We start from the raw sequence: 26,129 nt of genomic DNA on the forward strand, positions 1-26,129 counted from the left end.
CTTTTGCTTAATGTAACCCCAGGAGGGGACCAGATGAAACTTGTTAAACCACCCCAAGAAAGGGAAAGGAGACAAACATGAAATAAATGAGTTGTTAGGGCTTCTGGACTAATCTGGAGTTCCTGTGTGACTGAGACCTCTTCTTGAGCAGGAAGCCATGGGCAGAGTCCTGCGTGGACGTACAGTGATGCCTCGTTTTCCCTCCTGGGCCATGGTGACCGCACCAGGCTCTCCAGCTGGGGGCTGGGGGCTGTACTGTAAGTGCCCCAAAGACAGAGGCCATGCCATGATATTACAAAAATAATAAAACCATACACTAAGGGCTTAACACTTTGACAGGGGCCTTCAAGGCATTGTCTCCTTTAACGCTCATAACCCCTGGAGTTGTTTTACAATCCCATGGGCACTACCATCACATTTGTGATGAGGAAAGAGGTAAACTTGCCAGAATCACGAAGTCGTAGGTAGCAAGGCCAGACTGCAGCCCCGTCAGCCCGGCCCCTCACCCCTATGCGACAGTCCTATTGGTGTCCTGTATCATTGGCATACAATGGAGCACATGGTACACAGTAGGGGCTTAACCAATGTCTGCTGATTATTGAGGTCCTTTGACTTGGCCTTTCTGCCTCTAAGTGGAACCGCTTCCAACGTCCCCGAACTTATAACCGTCTTACCTCTTTGGGCCCCCTACCCCCACTCGAGGTCTTCTTTTGCTCTTTAGCCAAAGTGAGTGGCCACAGGCCAAGCTGCCTGGGCCGAGTCCCAGAGTCCCAGGGCCACAGGCCTCCTGCAGCCACTCCTGGCACACATGGCCACTGGCAGCCTCACCTCTCGGGCACCAGTGCTGCCATGGGAGCTGCTGTGAGTGCCAGAGCCAGCCCCTGGCATATGCTGAGGGCAGAGGGCTGGCTGCTGTTTTGGTCTGGGGGTTCCTGGGACTTCCCGTCTGAGGTAATTTGTCTAAAGCAGTGGTTTTCAACTAGGGGTGACTTTGCCCCGCAAGAGGCACTTGGCAATATCTGGAAGGATTTGTGGCTGTCCCCTCCGTGGGGTGCTGCTAGCATCTAGTGGGTAGAGAGTGGGGACACCACTAGATCATACAGTACACAGGACACCCCCTCGCCAAAGGATCGTCTGATCCAAATGCCAACAGTGCCAGGCGAAGAAGCCCTGGCTCAGAGCGGCTCGGGCCCGGCTCAGAGTTTTTCTCTAGGGCAGTGGTTCTCAACCTTCCTGATGCCGCGACCCTTTAACACACTTCCTCATGTTGTGGTGACCCCCAATTTCGTTGTTACAAATTGAACATAATTAAAGCATAGTGGTTAATCACAAAATCAATATGTAATCATATATGTGTTTTCCGATGGTCTTAGGCGACCCCTGTGAAAGGGTCGTTTGACCCCCAAAGGGGTCGCGACCCACAGGTTGAGAACCGCTGCTCTAGAGACATATGCCCAAAGCACTGAGAGGGAAAGCACTCGGCTGGATTGGAGCTGTGGCAACTCCAAGCCCAAGACAACCACCCCCTCCCTCACAGGTCAGGGCCCAGGCCTGCACACCCAGCAGCAGTGGCCCGGGGTAGGTACTCGGTAAGGTGTGCAGGTATGGGCAGGCTGACAGAGGCTGTGGGGTGCTGCTAGGAGCCCAGAAACATGCATGTCTGTGCCCAGACACCCCCTCTCTCCAGATCCCTGAAGCCCTCCCGAAGGACTCCCAAGAGGCCAGCGCGTGATCCTGCTCCCATTCTCACCTCCCAAGCAGTGTGCCCTGTGCTGCTCCCACCCTGGTTTTCTGGGGTATGTCTCCATTCCCCAGCCTTCCAGACCCCTCAGCTCACAGACACGTTCCTTACATGAACGGGTGCATCAGGCCACAGCTCCTCTGTCTGCCCCCCAGACCCCCACCCCACAGGGGATACCAGCCCACCGTCCTCGTCCCAGGGCAGGGCTGGAGTGCGCAAAGCCCAGAGCCTTCCCTGGGTGCCTGGGGCTGGTGGTGACTTAGAAAGGTTCAGGGTCCAGGCCACACTCTCCAGACTCCCCAGCCCCGCTCAGGCTGGACCAGACTGGCACCCTCACTGAGCGGGGAGGACCCAGGCCCGCCCTCCTCCAGGGCGGGGAGCCGCCCTCCCCGAGCCGCCCGAGTCTCCCAGGCCTGCCTTAGGAGTCGCGTGCTGCCGCCTAAGCTCACTTCTGCCGGCCCCTCAGGACGGAGCTAGGGCACAGCGGCTGCCAAGACCGCGGAGGCCCCTCAGGACGGAGCTAGGGCACAGCGGCTGCCAAGACCTCTGCCGGCCCCTCAGGACGGAGCTAGGGCACAGCGGCTGCCAAGACCGCGGAGGCCCCTGAGCCAGGCCTCTGTGCCTTCCTTCCCTGACTCACTCCCGACACCTGGGGCGGTCTCACCCGCTCTGACTCAGGCTTCTGACTAAAATGGGAAAGGATGTCACCACAGACAGGATGCCATAGGGCATGTAAGAAGCGCATTGTTCTCTGCCTGCCCAGAAATGTCACCGTGAGGCCCCCTTCACCGCTTCCTTTCTTAGAAGAAAAATACGTGCATTTTAGACTGTCACGCAGGCCAAAGGCAGTCCTCCCGCTACCTCCGGACGCAGGCCGATTCAATCCTCTAGCTTCTCATATGACACACAAACTTGAGAATAAGTCATTCCAGAAACGTTAATGACACAAAACCACCACCGCTAACAGAAGCGCGGGCGGGCGGGCGGGCATGGTCACCGGAGGGGGCGAGCTGAGTGGGGACGGAGCCGGAGCGGCAGTGCAGGAGCCTCTGCAGACCTCGGCGGAGCCGGGGAGCCTCGGCCCGGCGAGGGATGGAGGCGGAAAGAGGGTCTAGAGGAGGGAGGCAGGATGCCCTCCTGCCTGGTGCTGGAGCCCCTATTCTGCAGGGGCCTGGGTGGGGGTTGCTGGGCACCGGGGGCAGGGGAAGGTCTGGGCTTTTGTGGTTAAAAACACTGCTTTTCTTCTCCCCCTGGACGGCTTGGCTCAGCGGTTGAGCATCGATCTGTGAACCAGGAGGTCACAGTTCGATTCCAGGGCATATGTCCAGGTTGCGGGCTCCATCCCCAGTAGGGGGCGTGCACGAGGCAGCCAATCCAAGATTTTCTCTCATCATTAATGTCTCTCTCGCTCTCTCCCTTTCCCTTCCTCTCTGAAATCAATAATAATAATATGTTTTAAATGCTGCTTTTTCGGGGGGTATCTGCCAACCACGCCCCAGGGGGCAGGAGTGTAAGCTGGGTGTACATAGCTCCTCTGAAGCCCCCGGGAAAACGACCTGGGCCACAGCCTCTGACTCACACAGGCTAAGCCTTTGGAGGACGAGGACTCGGTTGGTTCAGGGTAGAATCCTCAGTGGAGGCTGAGCTGGTGTCTTGATTATTTTGTTCCCTCATGCTGTCCCCCAACCCACCTCTGTAGGTGGGGAAGGCCAGGCAGGGCCTGCGCGCCAGACATGCATGCATTCCCCAGTGGACGCCTGCCAGGCCGCCCCCGGCCTGAGGAAGGGGCCGGAGGCAGCCCAGCTGACCTACCTTGCTCTGCAGTGCGGGGCCGGGCTGGCTGCTGCTCGGAGGGGCTGTGGCAGGAGTTGACAGGAACATGCTCCGGAACAGCCTGTGCTTCAAGCTGCTCTCCTGAGTCTTAGGGCTGGGGCTGCCCTCCCCGCCCGGCCTGCCCGCGGCAGAGCCCACCAGGCAGGACTGTGGCCGGGCCTCCTCAGAGCCGTGCCTGATGGCTTTGGCCCCGCGCCTCCCCGGGGCTGCCGGGGGCGAAGTGCCGGGTGGGGTGCTCTGCAGGCAGGCACCCAGCTGCAGGCAGCGCTGTGTGGCACCCTGGAACTCGGAGGGGCCCAGGGACTGTGCCTTGGTGGCCAGCCCATTGGGCGGGACCCGTGGGCTCTGCGGTTCTGGCCATGGCGCCTGCCGGCGGCCTGTGGGTGCACCCCCATTGCAGCTGAGGTAGAGGTCAGTGCGCTCAGACTGGGGGCTCTGCAGGTACATGTCCGGGTCGGCAGTCCAGTGCTCCTCCCCCAGCAGCCCAAGGGACTGTGCCCGCCGCCGGTTGGTGGGGCTGTGCCCGCGAAGGGTGTTGGAGCTGATGACTGACAGCTTCTGGATGTCGTTGAGCAGCCCCGAGATGTAGCCGTCCGTGGGCACAGAGCTGCCCCGCACCACAGTCTGCAGGAGAGAGGAGAGCGTGGGTGAATGGCCGATTCGCGCCAGGGAGGGCAGCCTGGGAACAGGCCCGAGGGCCTCCCTGGGGGCCTTGAGGAGGAACACCTAAGGACTTTGCCTGCTGTGTCATCCACCCATTCCTTATATTTCCAGTCATTTACCCGGGCCCATGGCAGGTCAGGCCTGTGCTGGTGCAGAAATACAGGGAAAAGGGCCATTTTCATGGGGCTCGCGGTCCAGCAGGGCACACGGGTGAGTAACCACGGGTTACAATCCAGAACGCCAAATGGTGTGGGCAGCTGAGCTTGGGGAGCTGAGGGGAACCACGGGGACGGGGCCACCTACGATTCTCTGGCTCTGCCTGTGGCCTTCTGGGAGAGGAGCCCTCCGAGGAGGCAGGGACCAGGCCGGCGCCCTCCTCCGCACACACTGGCTTTGTGGCCTCTAAATCCTGACCCCAACCCCTCCCAGGTTCTCGGATCTACCCTCTTGACCCAGACCACTCAATCCCCAGTCAGTCCCCCAGGGGCTGCAGGTCCAATACTGCCTGGGCACGCTGATACGAAAAGGCTGTTTGTTGTTATCTGACATTCCAATGTTCTTGGGCAGCCTGCATTTTATTTGCTATATTTGGCAGCCCTACCACCCTTTAGAGGACTCCCCAGGCTCCTCCTCCCTGGGTTACCCAGGGAGACACAGGGCTGATGAGCAGGGAATGAAAACAGCGGCTAATTGATAGCTGGTGATTAGGTGGTTCCTCCAGGTGCCTTTGTGGTTTGGCCAGACACGGGCACCTGCGGAGCCTCACGCTCCCCCCGCCCACCTTACTTACCTTCATGGGCTGGAGCTGCACCCGCGTAATGCGCGAGGGGTCCACCACGGGCTTGGGGCGTCGGAGAGTGTCCAGGATGTTCTGCCATTGAGGGGGGAGGCCCACAAACTTGCCTTCTTTAGGGTCAAAGGAGGTGTGGACGCGGTGCTGGAAGTTCTGTGGGGCTGAGATCTCAGGGCGTTTCTTCTTTTTCTTGCGGAACATGGTGCCTGCGTGGGAGGGGCAGGCTGAGCTCCTGCGGGGCTCCCCTGGGCCCGGGGAGCAGGGGTGGCTGCAGCGGGTGGTGGGGCACCAGGCTCTGGGCTCTCTCCCCCCAGCACATCTCCCCTGTCTGGGTCCAGGGCTTCCCCTCATCCCTCCTCTCTACTTCCTCAGGAAAGTGGCTAGTTCCCAGCAGAGGGTCCCACAAACAACAAAAGCACCATAGTGAAGGCAACACAGACTAAAGAAAGCAGGTGTCTGTCTTCTGGTCTGTGCCACGTCCCATGTCGAGCAGGCAAACTCTGGGGGGGTGTTCTTATAAAACCCAAGCCCATTACAATTATCGTCCGCTGTCGAAGAATTAAACGGGGGGGAAGGGAGGGAAGCCGGCCCCCCATTTTATGAAGTGAGCATGACCTTGACTCTTCAACCAGACAAGATTAGTACAAGAGGAGGAAAATGTAAACCAACCTCACCTAGGAACATGACTGTGAAAATCCTAAACAAAGCCAGCACGCTGAATCCAATAATTTGTTAAAGTTTGTTTGTTGGTTTGTTTTTTTTTTGTTTTCTCACAATCAACTGGGGTTTGTCCCAGGATGGTTCAATGGCAGAAAACCTGTCCATGTGTTTATGCACAACGTTCACAAAACGCCACCCCACCGAGTCGCAGACACGCTGCCCCATCTGGGACCCTCCTGTTCCCAGGCGCTCTGCCCTAATTCTGGAAAGCCCTGGGGGCGGGGGCGGGGGGGAGCTGTCTCAGGGGTAAAGCTCTCCAGGCAACAGAGAGCCCACCTCTGGGCCTCTTCTCTGGGTCTCAGAACTCTGACTGTACAAAACATCACTTGCAGCCAACCCCCTCCCTCTCCCTGCTGATGTGGGGTTTTCTAAGGCCCTGGTGAGCTCCCTCACCAGCTCAGAGCGGTGTTGGCATGGGGATTGGAGAGAGGGAGACTGGAAGCACTGCTCCAGCCTCACCTCAGGGAGTCCCTGACGGGTCCTCATGTGATGTGAGTAGGTGCCCACTGAATGCTTTTGTGTCTGAGGCAGCTCACTGGGTTTTTAAATTTTTCTTTATCGTGGTAAAATACACTCCGTGGGTTCTTAGGTTACTGGGAAAAGTCACTTCTAGGTTTCAAGAAACATGTTAGTTTCCTGAATGCTTGGGCCATTCATCTATCTATAGATCTGGGGTGTCTTCGGATCCTGGGGCATTTTCTCTTGGCTGCTGCTCTGGACACAGCATTTTCCTGGGCACTTTAGCAGGTTCCAGAGTAGGTCACAGACCCGGGAGGCACTTGGCGCCCACTCAGAAAGGCTGCGGGCTCACCGCCACAGCTTCCCGACTAGAGTCCACCAGGTGAGAAACCATCCGAGTCCATGGCATACCCCTTGGAATGTCAGCCACTTTTCGGGACCTTAAGGTTCAAGAGTCCACCAAACACGTGCTACAGGCAAAGCCCCCTATGCAGGACCCCTAAGGACCAAGGACTTCAGAGGGACATGCACCTGTCTGAGTTGCAGGTGAGCTGAAGGGAGTCTCCCACTAACCTAAATGAGCTGAGCCTCAGTGGTCTTCATCTATGAAATGGGGTTAATAAAATATATCTCAAGGGTTTGGGGAGTATTAAGTGAGCAGATCCCCAGTAAATGGGGGCTGTCCCTGTTGCTGTGTTACTTCTGTGTATTCCTGTCTCTAAGCTCAGGGCCCTACAGATGTGGGAATGTGAGCAGATACTAGTCTGGGAGCGATACCAAACCCCGACCTCAGATTCACCTGTCAAGTGCCCAGGACAGACTTCTGTGACCTCAGGCCCTCGACAACTCTCCTCCTTGACTCTTGAAGGTTTGATAAAACTTGATCTCTTTGCTCTCAGCCTTTGGCCACAGAAGAGTCTTCATCCCTCAGTCTGTCCTCACAACATCTGACACAGACCCTCTATTCTGGGCTTAGTTTAGCTGATGGTTTCTCCCTATACCCCAACTCTGTTAACTCCTCTGGAGATGCAGGGACACATCCAAGAGTTAAAGAAGAGCTGGGTAAGGGCCTGGCCAAGGAGCTCAGCTGGTTGGAGCATTGTCCTGATACACCAATGTTGTGGGTTCAATCCCCAGTCAGGGCAGATACAAAAATCAACCAATGACTGCATGACTAAGTGGCACAACAGATTGATGTCTCTTTCTCCCCTCACCCCTTTCTCTATCTCTAGAAAACAACAATCCTATATAATAAAACCCTAATATGCAAATTGAGTGAATGGTGGAATGACCAGTTGCTATGATGTGCACTGACCACCAGGCGACAGACGCTCAATGCAGGAGCTGCCCCGTGGTGGTCAGTGCGCTCCCACAGGAGGAGCAATGCTCAGCCAGAAGCTGGGCTCATGGCTGGTGACTGGCAAGCGCAGCGGCGGCGGTGGCAGGAGCCGCTCCCACCTCCGCAACAGCGCTAAGAATCCCTCGGGGTCCCGGACTGCAAGAGGGCACAAGCCAGACTGAGGGACACCACCCCAGTGCACGAATGTCGTGTATCAGGCCTCTAGTAATCTTATCTAATAATAGACGAGCATGGTAATTGACCGTACCTTCGCTACACCTCCCATTGGCTAATCAGCACGATATGCAAATTAACCGCCAACAAAGATGGCGGCTAATTTTCATACTGCAGGCAGGGCGGGACAGCGCCATCCCGCCTGCCCCGCCGCCATCTGGGCCTGCTATCTGCGACCCGGGGCAGCGGGCGTCCGTGTGCGACCCGATCCAGGGCGGCCGGGCAGGGCAGCAGCGATAGGCTGGCCCGCCCGGGGCATCCCGTGTGCGACCCAACCCGAGGCGGCACCCCAACCCCCGGATTGGCACTGCCGTGTGCGTGACCTGGGTTGGTGCCCCAACCCCTGGATTGGCCCTGCCATGTGCGTGACCTGGGGGGGCGGGCAGGCACCAACAGATCGGGCCTGCCATCTGCCACCCGGGGAGCGGGCCTAAGCCAGAAGGTGGTTATCTCCCGAGGGGTCCCAGAGTGTGAGAGGGCACAAGTGGGGCTGAGGGACACGCCCCCCCCCCCCCCCCCCGCCAGTGCACACATTTTTGTGCACTGGGCCTCTAGTAAAAATAATAATAAAAGAATAGAAGAGCTGGCTAATACTTCCTCCCCCCAGTAACATCCCTCTCACCAACTCCCTTGCCCAGCCCAAGGGCCCAGCTTTTGCAGGAGACAGAATTTTTAGCAAATCATCTAAATGACTCTAGGATCCCTGAGGCTACCCCAACAACAATTCCAGAACATTCTCCACAGAGGCAGAAAGAAAGGCCTGAGAAAAGGACTCAACTGTTGAACACCCAGTTGGTATCCAAGCTGGAGAAATGGTCTCAGGAAGAACTCTCTCATTTGATTCAGAAGTGTTATCAGGGGGAAAAAACCTCAGATACCATTAAAATATCAAACACCTAGGAATAAATCTCATGAAAAATGTGCAAGTTTTCTACATTGAAAAGTATAAAACAATGAGAGATATTGAAGGATGTTCAGAAATTGACTCAATATTGTAAAGATGTCAATTATTCCCAATTAACCTACAGATTTATTTCAATCTCAATCAAAATCCCGGTGTATTTCTTTGGTGGAAATAGACAAATTGATTCTAAATGTATAGAGAAACATAAAGAACCAGGAATAGCCAGGGTAATCTTTAAAAAAAAATTTTTAAATTGATTTTAGAGAGAGGAAGGGAGAGAGAGAGAGAGAGAGAGAGAGAGAGAGAGAGAGAGAGAGAAACATCAACATGAGAGAGAAACATCGATCGGCTGCCTCCCGCATTCACCCTGACTGAGGATTAAACCCACAACCTGGGTGTGTGCCCTGGTTGGGAATAGAATCCACCACCTTTTGGTGTGCAGGATGACGCACCAAACAACCAAGCCACACTGGCCAGAGCCAAGACAATCTTGAACAAAGTTGGAGGATCACGCTACTAGATACCAAGGTTTATTATAAAGCTACATTAATTAATGTAGTGTGGAATTGGCACACAGATTGATGACTAGACCAATGGACTAGAAGAAAGAATCCAGAAATAGACTCAGTCATATACAGTCACTTAATTTATGACAAAGGTGACACTGCAATGCGGTGGAAACAGATGACCTTTCCCATAAATGTAGTGAAGCAATTAGATATCCATATGAAAATGAATTCGTATCATCCCTCAGAATTAACTGGGTCTAAATGCGAAAGATAAAATAATAAAGCTGGTGGGAGTGGTGGTGGGGACTGCAGAGGGGGCGCCCAATGTCTGGCCGTCCCCTGCCCCAGGGCCCCTGTGAGTGACTTCGTGGGACCCCTACCAGGTTTTCTTTGTCCAAAGCAGAATTTTAAAAAAATGTTGATAAGAGTTTATTTGAGCCAAACTGACAACATCTGCTCGGGAGCAAGCTCTGACATGCTCCGGAGAACAAGAGTGTTGCCGTTTCTCTTACGCATTTGAAAGTGAGGAGGAAGCACTGGGAGGATCACAGGAAGGTGGCCCTGGACTACAGGACTGCTAAGATGATGTGCTCCCAGGCTTAAAGGAGGGTCTGAAAGGGGGCATTTCAGAGGTGTGTTAGCCAAGATGCACAGGAACAATGCACAGGGCTTGCTGAAGGCAAAGATAAGCCTTTTAGCTAAAGAAGTTATAGGCCTGGCTGGCGTGTGACTCCCCACCATGACCTGCCCAGTTAGGAATTGATCATCAGATCACCCTGTAAGGTTACTTTCCACAAAAACCCTTTTTCTTCCACACCAAAGTAGAATCCTTAATGTCACAGGTTAGCAGTTGGGCTTCTTTCTAAAGATTTCACCTAGGCCCTGGCCAGGTAGCTCAGCTGGTTAGAGTGTCATCCCAATACGCCAAGGTTGTAGGTTCCATCCCCGGTCAGGGCACATACAAGAACCAACCAATGGATGCCTAAGTAAGTGGAACAACAAATCGATGTTTCTCTCTCACTCTCTTTTTTTCTCTCTCCCTTCTTCTCTCTCTCTCTCTAAAATAAATAAATTAAAATTAATAAAAATTTCACCTAGATTATCTTGTAAATGTAGTATGAATACAATGAATAGTTGAAGGAAATACAGAAAAATATTCATTATTGTTGTGTTTGACTGGTGGGCTATAAGTGATTCTTCCTATTTCATCTTTCTACTTTTCTAAAATTTCCTTAAAGATGATAGACTGCTTTTCTAAAGAAAACAAATACACACACACACACACACACACACACATGTTTTTTAATATATTTGTATTGATTTCAGAGAGGAAGGGAGAGGGAGAGAAAGAAACATCAATGATGAGAAAGAATCACCGATTGGTTGCCTCCTGCACACTCCCTTCTGGGGACCGAGCCCACAACTCAGGCACGTGCCCTGACTGGGAATTGAACCATAACCTCCTGGTTCATAGGTCAACACTCAACTGCTGAGCCACACCGGCCAGGCCAAAATATATAGATTTTTTAAATAAGCCTTTATTAATTTTAGAGAGAGAAGAAGGGAGAAGGGGAGAGAGATTGAAACATCAATGATGAGAGAATCATTGATCAGCTGCCTCCTGCAAGTATCTAATGTTGCCAAGTCTTGGATATGAAACACCTGAGACACAAACATTCTGCATCCTTCCAGCCACAGAGCCCACGCCCTTAGTACACCCGCCTGCCCAGACAGGGGGCCTCAAGTTGCCATTTCTTTTTTTCTTAATCTGTATTGTTGAAAGTATCCCCTATTTTTCCCATTGACCCCTTATAGAGCCGCTCCTGCCCTCCCCCGCTCCCCATTGTCTGTGTCCATGGGTTATGCATACATATATGCAGACAAGGTCTTTCTTTGGTTGATTTCTTCCCACCACCCACCCACCCAAGCCTTCCCTCTGAGATTTGCCTTCCCTCTGAGATTCGACAGTCAAGTTGTCATTTCTAGTTCTCCATCTTCCACCACCACCACCACCACCACCACCCCCGTTCCTACCTCAGACCTAAGCCAAACGCCCCCCGCCCCACCCCGACCCCACCCGGGAGCTGAGGGAGAGTGGTTGCTGCATCGGCCCTGAGGGTGCAGTGTTAAACCAAATCAGGCCATGCCAACCCTTAAAGTTGCCACCCCCAGTATCTCACCTCTTTGCATCCACACTCAGTGCATCTAGTGGAGGAGCTTTCCTCAAAGGAGTTACCCCTGAGGAGGAAGGAGGGAGGAGGAATGAGGAAGGAGGGAGGAGGGAGGAGGAAAAAAGGAGGGAGGAGGGAGGAGGAAGGAACAAGGAGGAGGGAGGAAGGAGGGAAGAGGAAGGTGGGAGAGGGAGAGGAAGGAAGGAGGGGGATGGAGGAAGGAAGACAATTTTCCTTCAGAGAGCCAGTCCCTACCTTTCCTTCTGCTGAGCCTGAAGGCAGTGATATGGGCCTGAGACTCTGCAGTAGAAGTGGACAGAGGCAGGGGCCAGCTCAGCCTCAGGGTGACCTCCTGTCTGCCTGACACCTCTCCCCATCGCAGGGCAGGGAGGTGCTGAGGATTCTCTCCCAGGCGGGGAGGCATTGCTGGGACAGGAATGCTTTGAACTCTGCTCTTCTGAATGTCTGCAGATAGTACTTTCTGGCTGGCTGGCCCAGGACTGGACCAGAGGGGATGCCAAGTGCGGGGAGGGGAGAGCCCAGGCCAAACCAGTTTGAGGAGGAGGCTCCCTGGGCAGAGCTGGCAGAGGAGGAGCCGGGCAGTTCCTGGCAGAGGTTTTCTGGAGGAAGTGCTGCCACGCCCAGTAACCCCGAGGGCAGAGCTGGTGGGAGAGTTCAGGGAACTACATGCTGGGGTCACGAGGAGCGGGACTGTCATGTTAGAGGAGACCCGAGACAGAAAGGAAAGTTACTGTCCTTGAGCACTGACTATGTGCGAGGCCCTTCCAAGGATCCACAGATTTAATCCTCACACCCACCCTGGTGGGTAGGTGTTATTATCATTCACAAATGGTAATCAAATCCAGGTGAGGCTCAGAGAAGGAAAGTAACTTGCTCAAAGTCACAGAACTAGGATGTGACTGGGTCGGGCTTGCTCAAAGTCACAGAACTAGGATGTGACTGGGTCGGGCCCGGGCCGGGATGTGGTTCCTAAGTCCCTGCTCCATCCGCCATGCCCACTCGGAGGGCCCTGGGCTGCTGTTAACCTCCTTCCCCGAGTTTCTATGACCGGAATGGGGCTGAGCAGCCTGAGCAAACTCATGGGAGTGTGGAGAAGGGGGGGGCCAGGGCCCGCTTCCTCATCCAAGATTGCTAGGTTCTTTCCTGGGCTGATGCGTGAGTCAGAAGCCAGGGGAGCTGGGGCTGCCCCGACTTGCAGGCTGACCCTTACTTTGTTTGAAACCAGGTTTCCTTTTGCCTTGCAAAGGGCGGGTAAAGGATTCCAAAAAGCTCATACTGGCGGCCTTGCTGTCGGGCCTGGCACAGATGAAAAACGCCTCAAAAGCAGCAGGAGTGGATTCTCTCCAGCAAGGTCAGGTCCCCTCCACAGGGTCTTGCTCAGCCTGAAGCTGGGCAACCCACAGGCGTGGCTCGAGGAGTGGTAGGCAGAGCTTCGTGGCTGATGCTACTGCCCCGCGGCCACATGGGGTTTGGGTGGTGGCCCTCAGAGCAGGGCACTGTGGCTTGGCCGGTCTTGAGTCCATCACAGAGTAAGCAGAACAGCCATGTGGGCGGGCCACCCTTTCGAACTGCTTCTCCTCTGGGAGGAGGACATCCATCATCTGCCAGGGCCTGGGGTGCCAGGGCCACCACGCTGTAGGGCCCCACAAACCCAAGACACGGCTACAGAGAAATGAGTCTGCATTTAAACCTCCGACTGGAGCTCAGACATTCAAATGAGTGCTGCCCTTTGAGGCAGACCCTTGGGAGCGACTCTGTTTGAGACATGCCCCAGCACTTCCAGAAGTTCTCTTTGGACAACTGGGGGCCATCTTGAGCCAACCTCAACTGTTCTCCTAGCCTGTCGCCTCTGCTTTCACCGGAGGCGGCGGTGTCTGACTTGGTTAGCCACCTCGCCTCCCAGGCCTGGCTTCGAGTGGGTTTTACTATGTCCACACATCAAATCCCTCTCAAGGAAACGACACTTAGCCCACGGAAGGGATTCACAAGAGTTCTCTGCAGGCTGGGAAGGTGGCTTCCAGAGAGCAAGTCCAAAGGAGCACACAGCTACTCTGAACGGGGTGGGCTTGGTGGGTTAAGTTCTGGGATGGTGGTTAACTGTAAGGAAGGGAGCCAGGCGAATGGAAGAGAGGAGGCAGCTGCACCCGGGGCCCTGCTCTGAGTGCCAGTGAGCCAGAGTGGGGGGCGCACCCCAGCTCCCTCCTCGGGAGGCTCAGGGCCTGCTAATCAGAGCTGAGCTCTGGCTCAGTGTGGCCCCAGGGAACGGGGATCCTGAGCGGCTTGTGGCCGTGACCTACTCTCTTTCCGAGGCCTGAGCGTTTCAGCTGGTGACCAGGGAATGGGCTCCTTCACCCCTGCCGGCTTCTCCAGCACAATGAGAGGAGACAGCATCTGCTCTAGCTTGAGGGTCCATTTGGGTGTTTTCGGTAACCACCACTCAGGGAATGCCTAGTGTGAGCACCAGGCTGTGTGCTGAGCAGTTTTTTAATTAAGAAAATATATATATTTTTTATTGATTTCAGAGAGAAAGGGAAAGGGAGAGAAAGAGAGAAACATCGATGATGAGAGAGAATCATCGATCGGCTGTTTCCTGCACGCCCCACACTGGGGATCAAGTCCACAACCCGGGCCTGTGCCCTGACCAGGAATTGAACCGTGACCTCCTGGTTCATAGGTCAACACTCAACCACTGAGCCTCACAGCTGGGCTGTGCGCTGAGTATTTCACATACAAAATCTCCTCGCCACAAGCCTGTGAGGTAAGACTGTTATTGGCCCATTATGCAGATGAGGAAACTGATGTTCAGAGAGATTAATGATTTGCCCAAGTCAAGCAGCAAAGAAGGGGCAGAGCCACGTCTGTCTGACCCAGATCCTGATGGGAACCTGGCTGCAGTCGGCTGTCCCCTCCCAGCACCCACGCTGCGTAGTTCTCAGGCCCACCCAAGGTGCTGCTTTGGGAGAGGAACCATTCTAGAACCATGGCACTGAGGCAGAGGAACGACAGCAATCACACAGGCGCCCCTGCTGCTGTCACCATCCAGTCACAGAGTGACCACAGAGGACCCTGTCCCCTCCAGAGCCTGACCTCCCACGCTGACCCCTGCAGTCGGGCTGCCCAACCTCCTCACGCCTCCTTGGGAACTGGCATCCCCCACACCCTTCCTGAGGGGCCGTGTGGGTCTCGGCCCCTGGTGGACGACAGTGTGGACGGAAGCCAGCCTCTCATTAGAGGATTCTCATCCGTCAGAAGATTTTTCTCAAACTTTATTTTCTGGGGTTTGTTTAAATATAAAATTATACGATTCACTCATTTATTCAAAAGGATTTAGACGTTAGACACCCTCCTGAGCTCACCACCTGCAGGAAGAGATGGTGCTGCTCGCCCTGAGGGACTTGCTCCGGCCCAAACTGCAGCCCCTCAGTGGCTTTCCCAACAGAAGCCTGTCCCTGCTCTCACACTGCTCCGGGAGTCTGCTGATGGCGAGCTCCTCCCCCTCCCCAGCGCCCCTGCCCTCTGTCTCCCCTCAGCCTCCACCAGGGGTCCAGGACACCATCTGTCCCTCTTCATATGACATGAGTGTCAGGAGAGGTGGCACCTCAGCACACTTTCCTGGCCCCCAAAAATATGCCAGGGAAAGGCCTGAAGAGAATTTGATTTGCTTTTCTGCCTGGTTGTCACCTGCAGGGGGTGGGTCCTAGACCCAGACTGTGGCCCTCACTGCCATTGCCTGGGCCTCTGTAAGGTCTGCCCAGGACCATTGTGCTGCAGTGTCCCCAGGATGCCGAGTAGCGCTCAGGTCCTGTGGTCCCCCTGGAGTGGCCCAGAGAGAAGCTGTGTGTGCAGGGCAGAGGGCACTGTGCACACAATAAGCCCACACGTCTGGGCTCCCTGCCCCTGTCATCATTCCCACACTGCAGGCCCAGTGAATCCCCAGGGGAGAGATAATGGGGCTGCTGTTGAAAAGAATATGATAATAAAGCTCATTCAATCACTTGTGTCAACACTCCAGTTGAATAAGAGGCCAAAGAGCCAGGCTGGCCAGCCAGAGGAGGTTAATATTGACTCAGGCTCGCCTCTCAGGCCCGGCTCCAGCCTGCACACGCAGAGCTGTGGTCCAGCAGCAGCTCCAGCCAGAGCTCTCTGACCTCTGTTCGCTGTACTCGAAATTCTAACCCCCTCCTGGGTCCACAGTACTGTGCTCTCCTGGGCACGGGGTTATCTCCAAGGGAAGAGAGAAGAATGGCCTTCCTGGGAGGGCCGCAGGCCAGGCACCTCCTCACCAGCCCAGATTTTCAACAGCCTCCGCAGGCAGAGGCCTGAGCTCACCATAGTTCGCAATGCCTAGAAAGAACCTCTAGAGTCCCTACTCACAAAATTAGGTCCCCAATCACACACACACACACACCGCACACACGCGCACACACACACACAACACACACACAACACACACACACACACACAACACACACACCACACACACACGCGCACACACACGCACACACACAACACACACACAACACACACACAACACAACACACACACACAACACACACACACACCACACACACACGCACACACACACAACACACACACACACCACACACACACGCACACACACAACACACACACACAAACACACACACACAACACAACACACACACACAACACACAAACACACACACACACGCATGATTATATTTATACAGCCCTTAACTTTCTATATTTACTGTCTTCCTCCTCACTTTATGCTCACAATAGCACTGTGACTTGGGCCAATCCTGCTTTACTGGGTGCATTTTAAAGATGACAGGAGGCTGGGGAGAGGAAGGAGGAGATGAGAAAGGGATATACACTGTACACGTCAGGCACTGTGCTGGGTGGGTGCTTTTTACTAGTGCATTTAATGGTCACAACTCTGTGAGAGAGATATTATAAGCTCTGTTTTGCAAGGTAAGAAACCAAGGCTTGGAGAGAAGTAACTGTTTGAGATGGTAAGTGTGGAGTTGGGGTTCAAACTCAGATCTCTCCAACTCCAAGCTCCAAGCCCCTCTCCTCTGTCACGTCCAGAGAAGTTAAATGACCCGTCTCAGATCACACAGCTACTGAGAGACAGGACTGAAAGCCTCAAGCCAGAGGCTCCTCCTACCCCAGGCCACACCTGTGACCAGGATCACCCATGAACATGTGACCATATGTGACATGTTCAGAGCATGCTGCTGTTTCTGCCTCCAAATTCAGATCCCCTTCCAGAAACGGCCCCTTCCCCGCGCCACCTCACTACCTGCCCCCATGGACACTCTGCCTTTACTGCTTTCCCATTGCTTTGCTCTCACGGCCTCCACAACGTCCTGCTACACAGTCAGACCGTTCTCCAAGTTCTCCAAGCGAGGGGCGCTCAGGTAGCTTCCGCTTTTCCAATACTGACAAGTGGAGGTGAGACATGGTCCCTTGCTGGGCTGCTCTCATGTCTCACTGTGACTCCTCACAACTATCCCGTGAGGAAAGCATGATCCTCCCCATTTTATCGCCGAGGACATTCAAGTTGGGAGAGAAGCAAAGCAACTTGCCTAAGCGATCAAAGGTGAAGTGAGGATTCGAACCCCGCTTTTTCTGGTTCCGAATGGGTGCTCAGCCGCTGTCCTGTGCACGGCATGAGAACGCATCGCAGTGTATGCTGCACCCGCCACAAAAGACCTGAGCACACCCAGTCCCAACTCCCCCACCCAGAGAAGCACATCAGACGAGCCCAAGAGAATGCCAGGAGGGGGCCAGATACAGGGAGCAGTCCACGTCCTGGGAGCTCTTTATGTCTCGGCCCTAGTGTTCCTCGCAGCACCTACATCCGCGTTGGATGCTGCGCCCTGGGTGCCAGAAAACCTGGGGGGATTTTAGCAGGTTGGAGATCCGGGGAACGCGCTGCTCAGCACGGGCGCTGGGCCTGCTACTGCCCTTCCTGTTCGGGAGCCTCTTCCCCAAGCAAGAGTTCGGTGCAGGGCTCTGGTGACACTGTCTTGCCCCAGACGGGCATCAGACCTGATGACATGCAGAGGCCGGGCCAGGGCGGGGCATTTGGAGCTCAGCGGCCTGCTGTGGGCTGAAGCGATGGAAGTAACAATGCACATCCACTAAGGACTGAGACATGGCACCTAAAAGGAACCGCTGCTGCCCTGGTTCGATTCTGGTCAGGGCATCTGCCCAGGTTGCAGGCTCAATCCCCAGGCAGGGTGCCTGGGGGAGGCAACCGCTCAATGCTTCTCTCCCTTCCTCTCTCACTAGAATAAAAACATTTAAAAAAGAAAAAAGGGATCACTGTTGCCTAGCAGTACCAAGAATGGGCTAGCCCAAGAAGGCCTCACTGCCCCTCCAACCTGTCCCTCACGTTGGTCTCCTGGACACCCTGCCAGGGCAGGCGGTCCCTCACTCACCTGCCGCGGGCTGCCTTCCTTGCCTCCTCTTCTTCCTGGCTCCTCACCCTTCAGCGGGCAGAGCTCTCAGGCACCAGGAGAGGGAGGACGAAGGACCTCCCCGGCCAGTCCCGCGGGCCTGGGGGGAAACAGATAAGAAAGTCATTGTGACAAATGCCATACGTGTCCCCGCGGGTGGATTTTGCGCATGGCCGCAATCCAGAGCATTCAACCCGCCCCAGACCAGCCTCCCCACTAAGCCACTTGCTCAGGTGCAAGGGGCGGCGGCGGTATCTCCACCGGCGCAAGGGGAGGAGGGGACAGTACGCGCAGCGCTTCCGGTCCCGGTCCCGCCACCCTGGAACCACCGCAGCCCCGGAGCCCACCTCGCAGGCGCCGACCGGGCGGGAACCCCTCCGCCGGCGGGGCGCGCGCCGGGCGCCCTCGTGGCGCGGGTGCCCTCGTGGCGCGGGTGCCGGTCGCAGAGCCCGACCTCTCCGGCCCTGCGCTCTGGCGCCTCGCCCGGCGCCGGCGGCCCGACCTGCCGAGAATGAGAACCGGGAAAAGGGGCCGCGCGTTCGGGGAGGCCTGCCCGCTCGCTCGTCCCGTAGCCCGGGGAGGACCGCCAGTTCCAGGGGTCGGCTGGCGCACCCACCTGCGAGCAGGAAGCCTCGGAGCCCTCGCAGAGGCAGGGAGGCCCGCCCTCCGCAGGAGGGACCTGGGCGCCGGGAGCGCGAGGGAGGCCGCGCTGACTAGTACAAGTCGGTGCAGCGCCGGCCTCACCTGGCCGCGAGTTTGATTTCAGGGTGTGGCTCCAGGTAGGACTCGGCGGCGAACAGAGCCCTGGAAAAGCCGCCCCAGAACGCGGGGGGCCGTGGCCGTGGCCGTGAGCCTCTCTGCCCGAGGGGCGCTTCCACGCTCAACCCTTTCTAACGCGGGGCTCCCGCTTCCTCGGGCCCTTCGACTCAGGACCCCGACCCCAGCCATGCCCCGCTGTGGCCTGCCGGTGGCTCCCAGTCCCTGGGGGTCCCTGGGCCGCCTGGCGGGGCCTGACCTGATTATCCGCTGAGCCCCTCTCTGTGTAATTAACTCCTTCATTTGCATTGCAGATGCTCCAGCTGCCTCCTTCAGGCCCTGGAGGTGCTGCGGGCCCACCCACACCCCCTTGGAGAGCCCCGGCTGGAGTCCTGCCACCTGCCACCTGCCACCTTGGCCTGTCCGTCTGGCTGGACGAGGCCCTAAGACGGTCTTGGGCAGGAAAGCTGGAATGAGCGAGATTCCAGTTTCCTTGTCAGACCCTGCTCAGTTCCGAGAACCCTCTGGTTTCAGGTAGGGGACCTCTGGGGGAAAGTAAGCTTTCAGGAGCCCTGCACCCAAACGGTGGGGCTTGACTCCACAGCCCGCATCCATCCATCCATCGCTGCGCCCAGCAGTGCCCTGGCCCAGGAGCAGGATGGCTGTGCGGGAGGCTCACTCCTGGCTGCCCTTTGCCCTGCTTCCTCTGGCTCGGAGGGTGGTTTCTCCTGTGCATTAATGTTGTGGGGGAGGGGGGAGGGAGGGACCACCTGCCTGTCTCTTCCCCAAACAGGGAAGTGAGAAGACCCTTGCTGTCCTAGACCTGGCCCCCAGGAAGGCCTGTGTCCAATTGAGAGGATTCTGGCTTGGAGATTCAGCACATCTGCACTCCAAATGGCCCCCAGGCAGAGGCTGGGTGGCTGCAGTCACAGCAAGCGGACCCAGGACTGCAGAGATTTCTGTCACTGTTGGGAACTTCAAACTTCAGTTGTTAACTGAGGTCACTGCTGTCATGTGTCATTTTTGTTCATTGATCCTTTAGATATATCAGTGCAATTTATGGATACCGCGTTTGCATATGGGCTCTGTTGCTTATGCACAGTTTACTCTAGACTCCTGCCAAACACAGCTAAGGTGGTGAGTGGGAATTCGCGCGCCCCAAACAGGCCTGCACCCTGTCTGGCTGCACCACAAGCCCCAGTGCCCTCAGCCTCTGTGGGGAAGCGTGGCGGTGCCCGCTGGAGATGTTGGCCTGTGAGCGGGAGCCTGGTGTGGAAGCTGGGGCAGCTGCAGGCAGGTCTCTGCTCCTCTCCTTACCCTCTGTCTCCTCTCCTCTCCGTGTCTTTCCCAAGGGGATTCTTTCTCTTTCCTCAGGCCACACCTTAGCCTGACTCTGTTAGCCAACCTCTGACCTCCCCCTTCCCACCCCCCACCCCACCCCCACCCCCACCAGGAAGCTGCCTGCAGAGCCAAGGACAAAGGGGCCTGTGATACAAATACGGCTTTCTCCAAGCTTAGTTACCCAGGGACACAGGAGTCCTGGCTGTGGAAAGCCCATTATGCTGTGGGGGGTGGGGGTGGGGGTGGGGGTGTGGTTTGCAGGGACTACTGGTTGCTGAGGATTTGAAATGATCCATGAACCAAAGCTAGAATGAAATGCCTAACATTGTTGAACCTAGAATCAACACCCTAAATTATATTTTACTGACTCACAGATGCACACATGAATTCATTCTTTTTATACAAATACCTTATATATCAAAACGACAACTCCAAGCGGTACTTCTGAACTGTTGAACTGTGATAAAGTGTGAACATTAGAATATTATCAAAAGTGAACTGGTATTTAATTTGGTTTGAATCCAGGCTTGGGTATCCCATAAAGGCTACTAGCCAAGTCCCATCCTCATGCTGTAAGGAGTGAGTCTAGGTAACCCTGAGGTCCTCCTACCTTTTGGAACATCAATGGGGTTTGCGGAGAGTCAGAGATTTCCAAATAAGACTGATCATGGAGGTAAGACTGACCATGAACTGAAGACCCCAGATAACTATCAGGTATGCTAGAACTAAGGTTCCCGTACTGGATACTAGGCTGGACGAGAGGACTCGCCGGCCCATCACAACCCCACGTTTCTGCACTTGTGGTCGCATCTACAGGTGGGTCAGCGCTCCTGGGCCGGGTGACCTCTGCAAATTAGGATGGCTGGGATGTGCAGACTGGGTCCTGAGTGGTTAATTCCTGTGTGTGATCCCCCTTCTCTATCCTCCTCTGATTCACCCCCAACTCAGCCCTGTCCAGGATGAGAGGGCAGAGCAAGAGTGCAGGAAGTGGCAGGAACAGCCTGAAGGACAGCATCTCCTCCAGCATCCACGTGCCTCCCTCTGGCCCTGTTCCCATGGCGCTGTGCTGGGCACAGGGAAAGGGACCAGACACACCCTCCTCTGAAGAGCCCTGGCAGCTGGCAGAGGCATTCAGGTCGAGGGAGTTGTCCATACACTGCCATTCTACAAATTGGGCAGGAGCTCTAGACACGGACACTGAGAACTGACATTTCACCACCGCCAGTGGCTCTTGGAGCCCCACCAGCACTGGGGCACTGGCCAACCCGAACTGTCTGGGAAGGCACGCTGGGCGGGGCGGGCGCTTCCTGGCTCCTTCTCTGCCTGTGGCTGTCGGGGCCTGCTGTAACGTCTGAGCACCTACAGCTAGGGCTGGGAGCCTGGGTTAGGACCAAAGAGGAAAGATATGGATCGACTGTGGTTTAGAAACACAAACACATTATCCTTTCCCTGCACTTTCTGCTGCATGACTTGAAAAGCTGCCTGGGGATCAGGAAGACTGCTGACAAGCTCACTCACTCCCAGCACTCCTTTCTCTGGAGGACTCTGCCCTCCTCTAGTAATAGTAATAATAATAGTAATTATTATTACTGCCAATTATATGCTTCCGGTGGGCCAGGCCACGTGCTAAGCTATTTATACACATTATCTCACCCAAGTCTTTGCCACAACCTTGGCACAGAAGAATGATACTATTGTTCTCATTTTACAGATGAGGAAACTGAGGCTCAGAGTGGTTAAGGAACCAGCTCAGGGTCTTGTGGTGATTGAGTGGTGGAGCCAGATTTTCAACCCAAGTGTATCCCCCCAGACTGTTCTCTTAACTCCATCCTGCTCAGAGGCCCCTGGTTCCAAGGACTGTCTGATATGACTTGACCAAGTCGGGTTAAGTTCCTGGGAACAGTTGCTGGGGGAGGCACTGATCTCTGGCCTTCTTGTGCCACCCTGGATGGGTAAGTCATGTGACACTGAGCGGTGGGGGATAACCCTCCCTCATTTCTGACGAGGGCGTGAGGACCCTCACACAGCAATGGGTGTGAGGGGCAGAGGGGACCTCTGGTGCTCCCACCCTGTCCCTGAGGCTCTGCTAGGAACCAGGTGCTGGACTGCCCCAGTCATGAGTCAGCACCCTGCCTGAAATCCCGGCATCCAGCCTGTGTCCTTCACAGACCCAGCGTGGGCCCAGCACCAGGAGACCCACATGCAGGCACTGCTGGGAAGGTGGGGCCTGGCTCACCTGCTTGCTGCTTGGCTGGAGGAACCCCCTGGAGCCTGGAAGAGAGGGAGCCTCTGGCCCTAGGAGAGGGGCAGTCTTTATAGTAGACTAGAGGCCCGGTATGCAAAATTCTTGCACGGGTGGGGGGGGGGGGGGTGTCTCAGCCTGGCCTGTACCATCTCGAAATCCGGGACCCCTTGGGGGATGTCTGACATCTGGTTTAGGCCCAATAGTCAGACATCCCTCTCGCAATCCGGGACAGCTGGCTCCTAACCACTGGTCTGCCTGCCTGATTGCCCCTAACCACTCACCTGCCTGCCTGATTGCCCCTAACTGCCTCTGCCTGTCTGACCAATTGCTCCTAACCACTTGCTTGCCTGCCTGATCACCCCTAACCACTCACCTGACTGCCTTGATTGCCCCTAACCACTTGCCTGCCTGCCTGATCACCCCTAACCACTCACCTGCCTGCCTGATTGCCCCTAACCACTCGCTTGCCTGCCTGATGCCCCTAACTACCTCTGCCTTGGCCCCTGCCATTGGGGCTTGGTTCGGAAGGATGTCTGGAATGACGTCCGGAAGGTTGTTCATCAATCCGATCTAATTAGCATATTATGCTTTTATTATTATAGATTCCTTCATCTCCCTCTCTTCCAGGCTGTCCAACAGCTGTCCCTTCCTGTTCTTGGGGTGGCCTGAGCAATGTCCCTCACCCTGATGGTCCCTCACCATCTCTCTCTGCTGATGAGGCTGAGAGGCAGGTGGCCACCTCTGAGGGCCTGGGAGCGTGAGTTGAGGGAGTTAACATTGCCAGGCCCGTGGGGTCCTTAAGCAGAGGAGAGAGAGATTAGCTGTAGATAACATGGCTTCCTGCACGCTCGGAGCCCCTCTAGACCAGGGGTCCTCAAACTACGGCCCGCGGGCCACATGCGGCCCGCTGAAAACATTTATCCGGCCCGCCGGGTGTTTTTGCTGCTGCTGCCTGTTGCTTAGCAGCCAACTAGTTTTTTTTAAACTATAGTCCGGCCCTCCAATGGTCTGAGGGACAGTGAACTGGCCCCCTGTTTAAAAAGTTTGAGGACCCCTGCTCTAGACTGCCAGCCTGTCTCAGCCTCAGCTTCTTGATGTGTATAAGAGGGGAGGGATGTGTATAATGGGCCAGCTTCCGTTCAGAAGGTGGGGAAATGATGAGATCTAGGACACTGGAGTGCAGGGGCCCGGAGGATCAGCACCCCAAACCGGGTGAAAAGTTCTTGACCCTTGGCCCTCACAGCTGCTACAGGGACTGAGGAGGAGGGTCCCCTCTGCCATGCCATGCACGCTTGTAGTTGCCATGGGGAGTCACTGAGCCCCGTGTGCCCCAGGGGCAGGATGCCAGGGTTCTTCCAGGAGAACTTGCTAAGAAGTCAGTTCTACAGGTCTAGCCCCTCCAGATCCTGGAGAGAGAACCCAGCCCAGGGGCAGCACTGTCTGGGCCCAGTTAGGTATTTGGGAAAAGTCCATGGGGCTCCCCTGCTTGGCTGCTGCCCTGAACCTCAGTAGAGGGAGACTTCCACATCCAGAAGCCTCTAGCCCAGTGGTTCTCAACCTTCTGGCCCTTTAAATACAGTTCCTCATGCTGTGACCCAACCATAAAATTATTTTCGTTGCTACTTCATAACTGTAATGTTGCTACTGTTATGAATCGTAATGTAAATATCTGATATGCAGGATGGTCTTAGGCGACCCCTGTGAAAGGGTCGTTCGACCGCCAAAGGGGTCGCGACCCACAGGTAGAGAACCGCTGCTCTAGCCTCTCTCCATCTTTTTCTCAAGCTCTACACCTGTGATAGGCTCCCTATGACAATGGGATACACAAGGCCAGTCCTCTCCAAACACAAACTGACACTGGGCCCAGACTTGCTTGACTTCCCAAAGGGGCCTGGTGACCTGGACAAGCCACTCAGATGCAGGGGCCACTGTCCACCCACCCCCAGGGGCTGAAGCAAGGGCAGCGCAGGCTGGGCACCTTTCCCAGGTACAAGGGGCTATAAGCCACCCTGGGGAGGGCTGGGAAAAGAGAGAGTCACCTCTGTGCTGAGGACACTCATTTTTAGAGACATGATAAATTCACTTAATATCTTCTCACTATGATCACTTTGCAGGTTCTACTCTTAATGGGCTCCAAAGTGCCATCCAAATGTCTGTTGCTGGCAGTTTCGCTCTCTGGCTGGCATTTTTGCTGGCAGAACTAACAGCTGGAAGCTTCCTTGAATGGAAGCCATTCATTGTCCTTTCTCTCCCTCCTGAGCCTCTGGTGGCTGCCCCAGTCTGGAGTGGGTGCCCAGGGCCTGACTTTAAGGAAGGACGGGTGAGTGGGGGGGGGGAGTAGGAGGCTTGTGGCCGGGTAAGGGCTCAGGCCAGAGAAAGGAAAGAGCCTGAGGAAGCACAGTGTTGGCTGCTGAAGCCCCATGCACAGCCCTCCAGCTGCAGTGCCTTAACTCTAAATGCACAAGTTCACAGGCTGTGGGCTGTGTGGTCTTGCGGGAGCACTGATCACCTGGCTGTAGAGCTCGCTGGACTCTGCCTTCTGTGTCTGCCCTGCGCTGTGCTGTGCTCAGAGGGTCCTGGAGGGGTGCAGGCAGCTGCTGCCCTCCCTTCTCAGGGTCATTCCTTTCTGAGTCTCTGGCCCACACCTTGACTGCCCCATGGTAGCAGCCTTCAGGATCTTCATGTGAGTGCTGACATGCAGGGGCCTGGCGTGTATGGCTTCGCCCTCACTGGTGGCTGGCATGATGCCCTTGCTGGGATGATGGACCATCTGGAGGCAGCTCCTCCTCCTGTCCTGACCCCCCTCCTCCATAGGAGCCTGCACCCTTGCGCTCTCCTGGCCTTGCATTTGTTCTCCTGGCCTTGGCTCCATCCCTCCCCCGGGTCTGAGACCTCCACCTTTCTCCACCGTTCCTGACCCCAGACACACCATCTCCAGTAAGGCCCACTGCAGTGTAATACGGAAGTCGTCTTGTCCACTTGGGCCTGGTGATAGGGTGACAGATGATAGGCCTCCTGCTTCTGAGATCCAACATCTGATGATGGCCAGTGGACGTTTATACTCCTGCCTGGGGTCAGAGTATATACCGTTGAAAAGGCTGCCTCCTCTAACCTCTGCCCAGATTTCCCTTTCATTCCTAGATGCCCTCATCATTCCCTCCTTCTCTGGCTTAAGGCAATGACAGCCTTCTAGTTAAAATGTAAAGTGCTTCCCAGGCAAATACAACTTGAGTCCATCCATTTACACTCAGAGAGTGGCCTGGGTGGGGTGGGTAGAGCCTCTTCTTGGGGGCTCTGTTGACTGAGCAGGAGCTGAGCTGGGGCTCCATGTGGAGCAAGATGGGGGCAGGGGTGGCAGGACTAGGGCCCCATGAGGGCAGGAGGCACAGAGGAGTGCTGGGACCTGTCTGGCCTCCCACTTTGTCAGGTCAGGCCACCTCTCTCAAGCCATCAAGTGTCTGTCCCTCCTCGGGGTGCCTTTGATGCTGCTGCCCATGGAAAGGCCGTCTGGGTGGTGAGTGTACTGGACTGGGAGCCAGAGACCCCAGGCCTGAAACTGGCCCTGCTGCCGCTAGCTGTGCGCTCCCAGGACCCACTTTCCTTCTCTGGGGCTCTTCTTTCCTCTAAAAGTTTGGGGGCTGGATTAAACATTCTTGGGGACTTCCTTTGGCCTGCATGTGCTACAGCAATCCAAGGCCAGCTCCTTTCTGGAGCAGCCCTTTCCACCTCTGTGCATCTACCCACTGACCTGGGACTGTGCCCTTGATGGTCAGGGCGGCTGTGGCATAACGGGTCCCCGGCTCCCTACACCCTCTGCGCCTTTTTGCGTAATTCCACTTGAAGCCTCATTTGAAGCTGAAAGAAAGAAAATGGAGGCTGGAGGCTCTAGGCCAGGAAGCTGAACCAGAGAACCAGTCCTTCTGGTTTTAACCCTGCCGCTGCTGCAGCCTTCAG

The 26,129-nt window shown here is 55.6% G+C and overlaps 1 protein-coding gene and 1 long non-coding RNA gene across 2 annotated transcripts in view; one reads left to right on the top strand and one right to left on the bottom strand.

The window, feature by feature from the left end:
• PAK6 (p21 (RAC1) activated kinase 6) overlaps positions 1 to 26,129 on the bottom strand; it is a 38,444-nt gene that overhangs the window by 6,522 nt on the left and 5,793 nt on the right. Inside the window, exons 3-5 of the mRNA XM_081113169.1 lie at positions 17,816 to 17,933; positions 5,028 to 5,236; positions 3,554 to 4,198 (exon numbers count right to left, since the gene is read on the bottom strand). Coding sequence (XP_080969295.1) covers positions 3,554 to 4,198; positions 5,028 to 5,231 — 849 coding nt within the window. The 5' untranslated portion in view covers positions 5,232 to 5,236; positions 17,816 to 17,933. The remainder of the gene's footprint in view (positions 1 to 3,553; positions 4,199 to 5,027; positions 5,237 to 17,815; positions 17,934 to 26,129) is intronic.
• Positions 19,033 to 19,653, top strand: LOC308526579. The gene is made up of 2 exons (XR_013996561.1): positions 19,033 to 19,123; positions 19,383 to 19,653. It is a non-coding gene; the product is annotated as an uncharacterized lncRNA (long non-coding RNA).

The sequence above is a fragment of the Myotis nattereri genome (assembly GCF_964212035.1).
Source record: "Myotis nattereri genome assembly, chromosome: 1".
Lineage (NCBI taxonomy): Eukaryota > Metazoa > Chordata > Mammalia > Chiroptera > Vespertilionidae > Myotis > Myotis nattereri.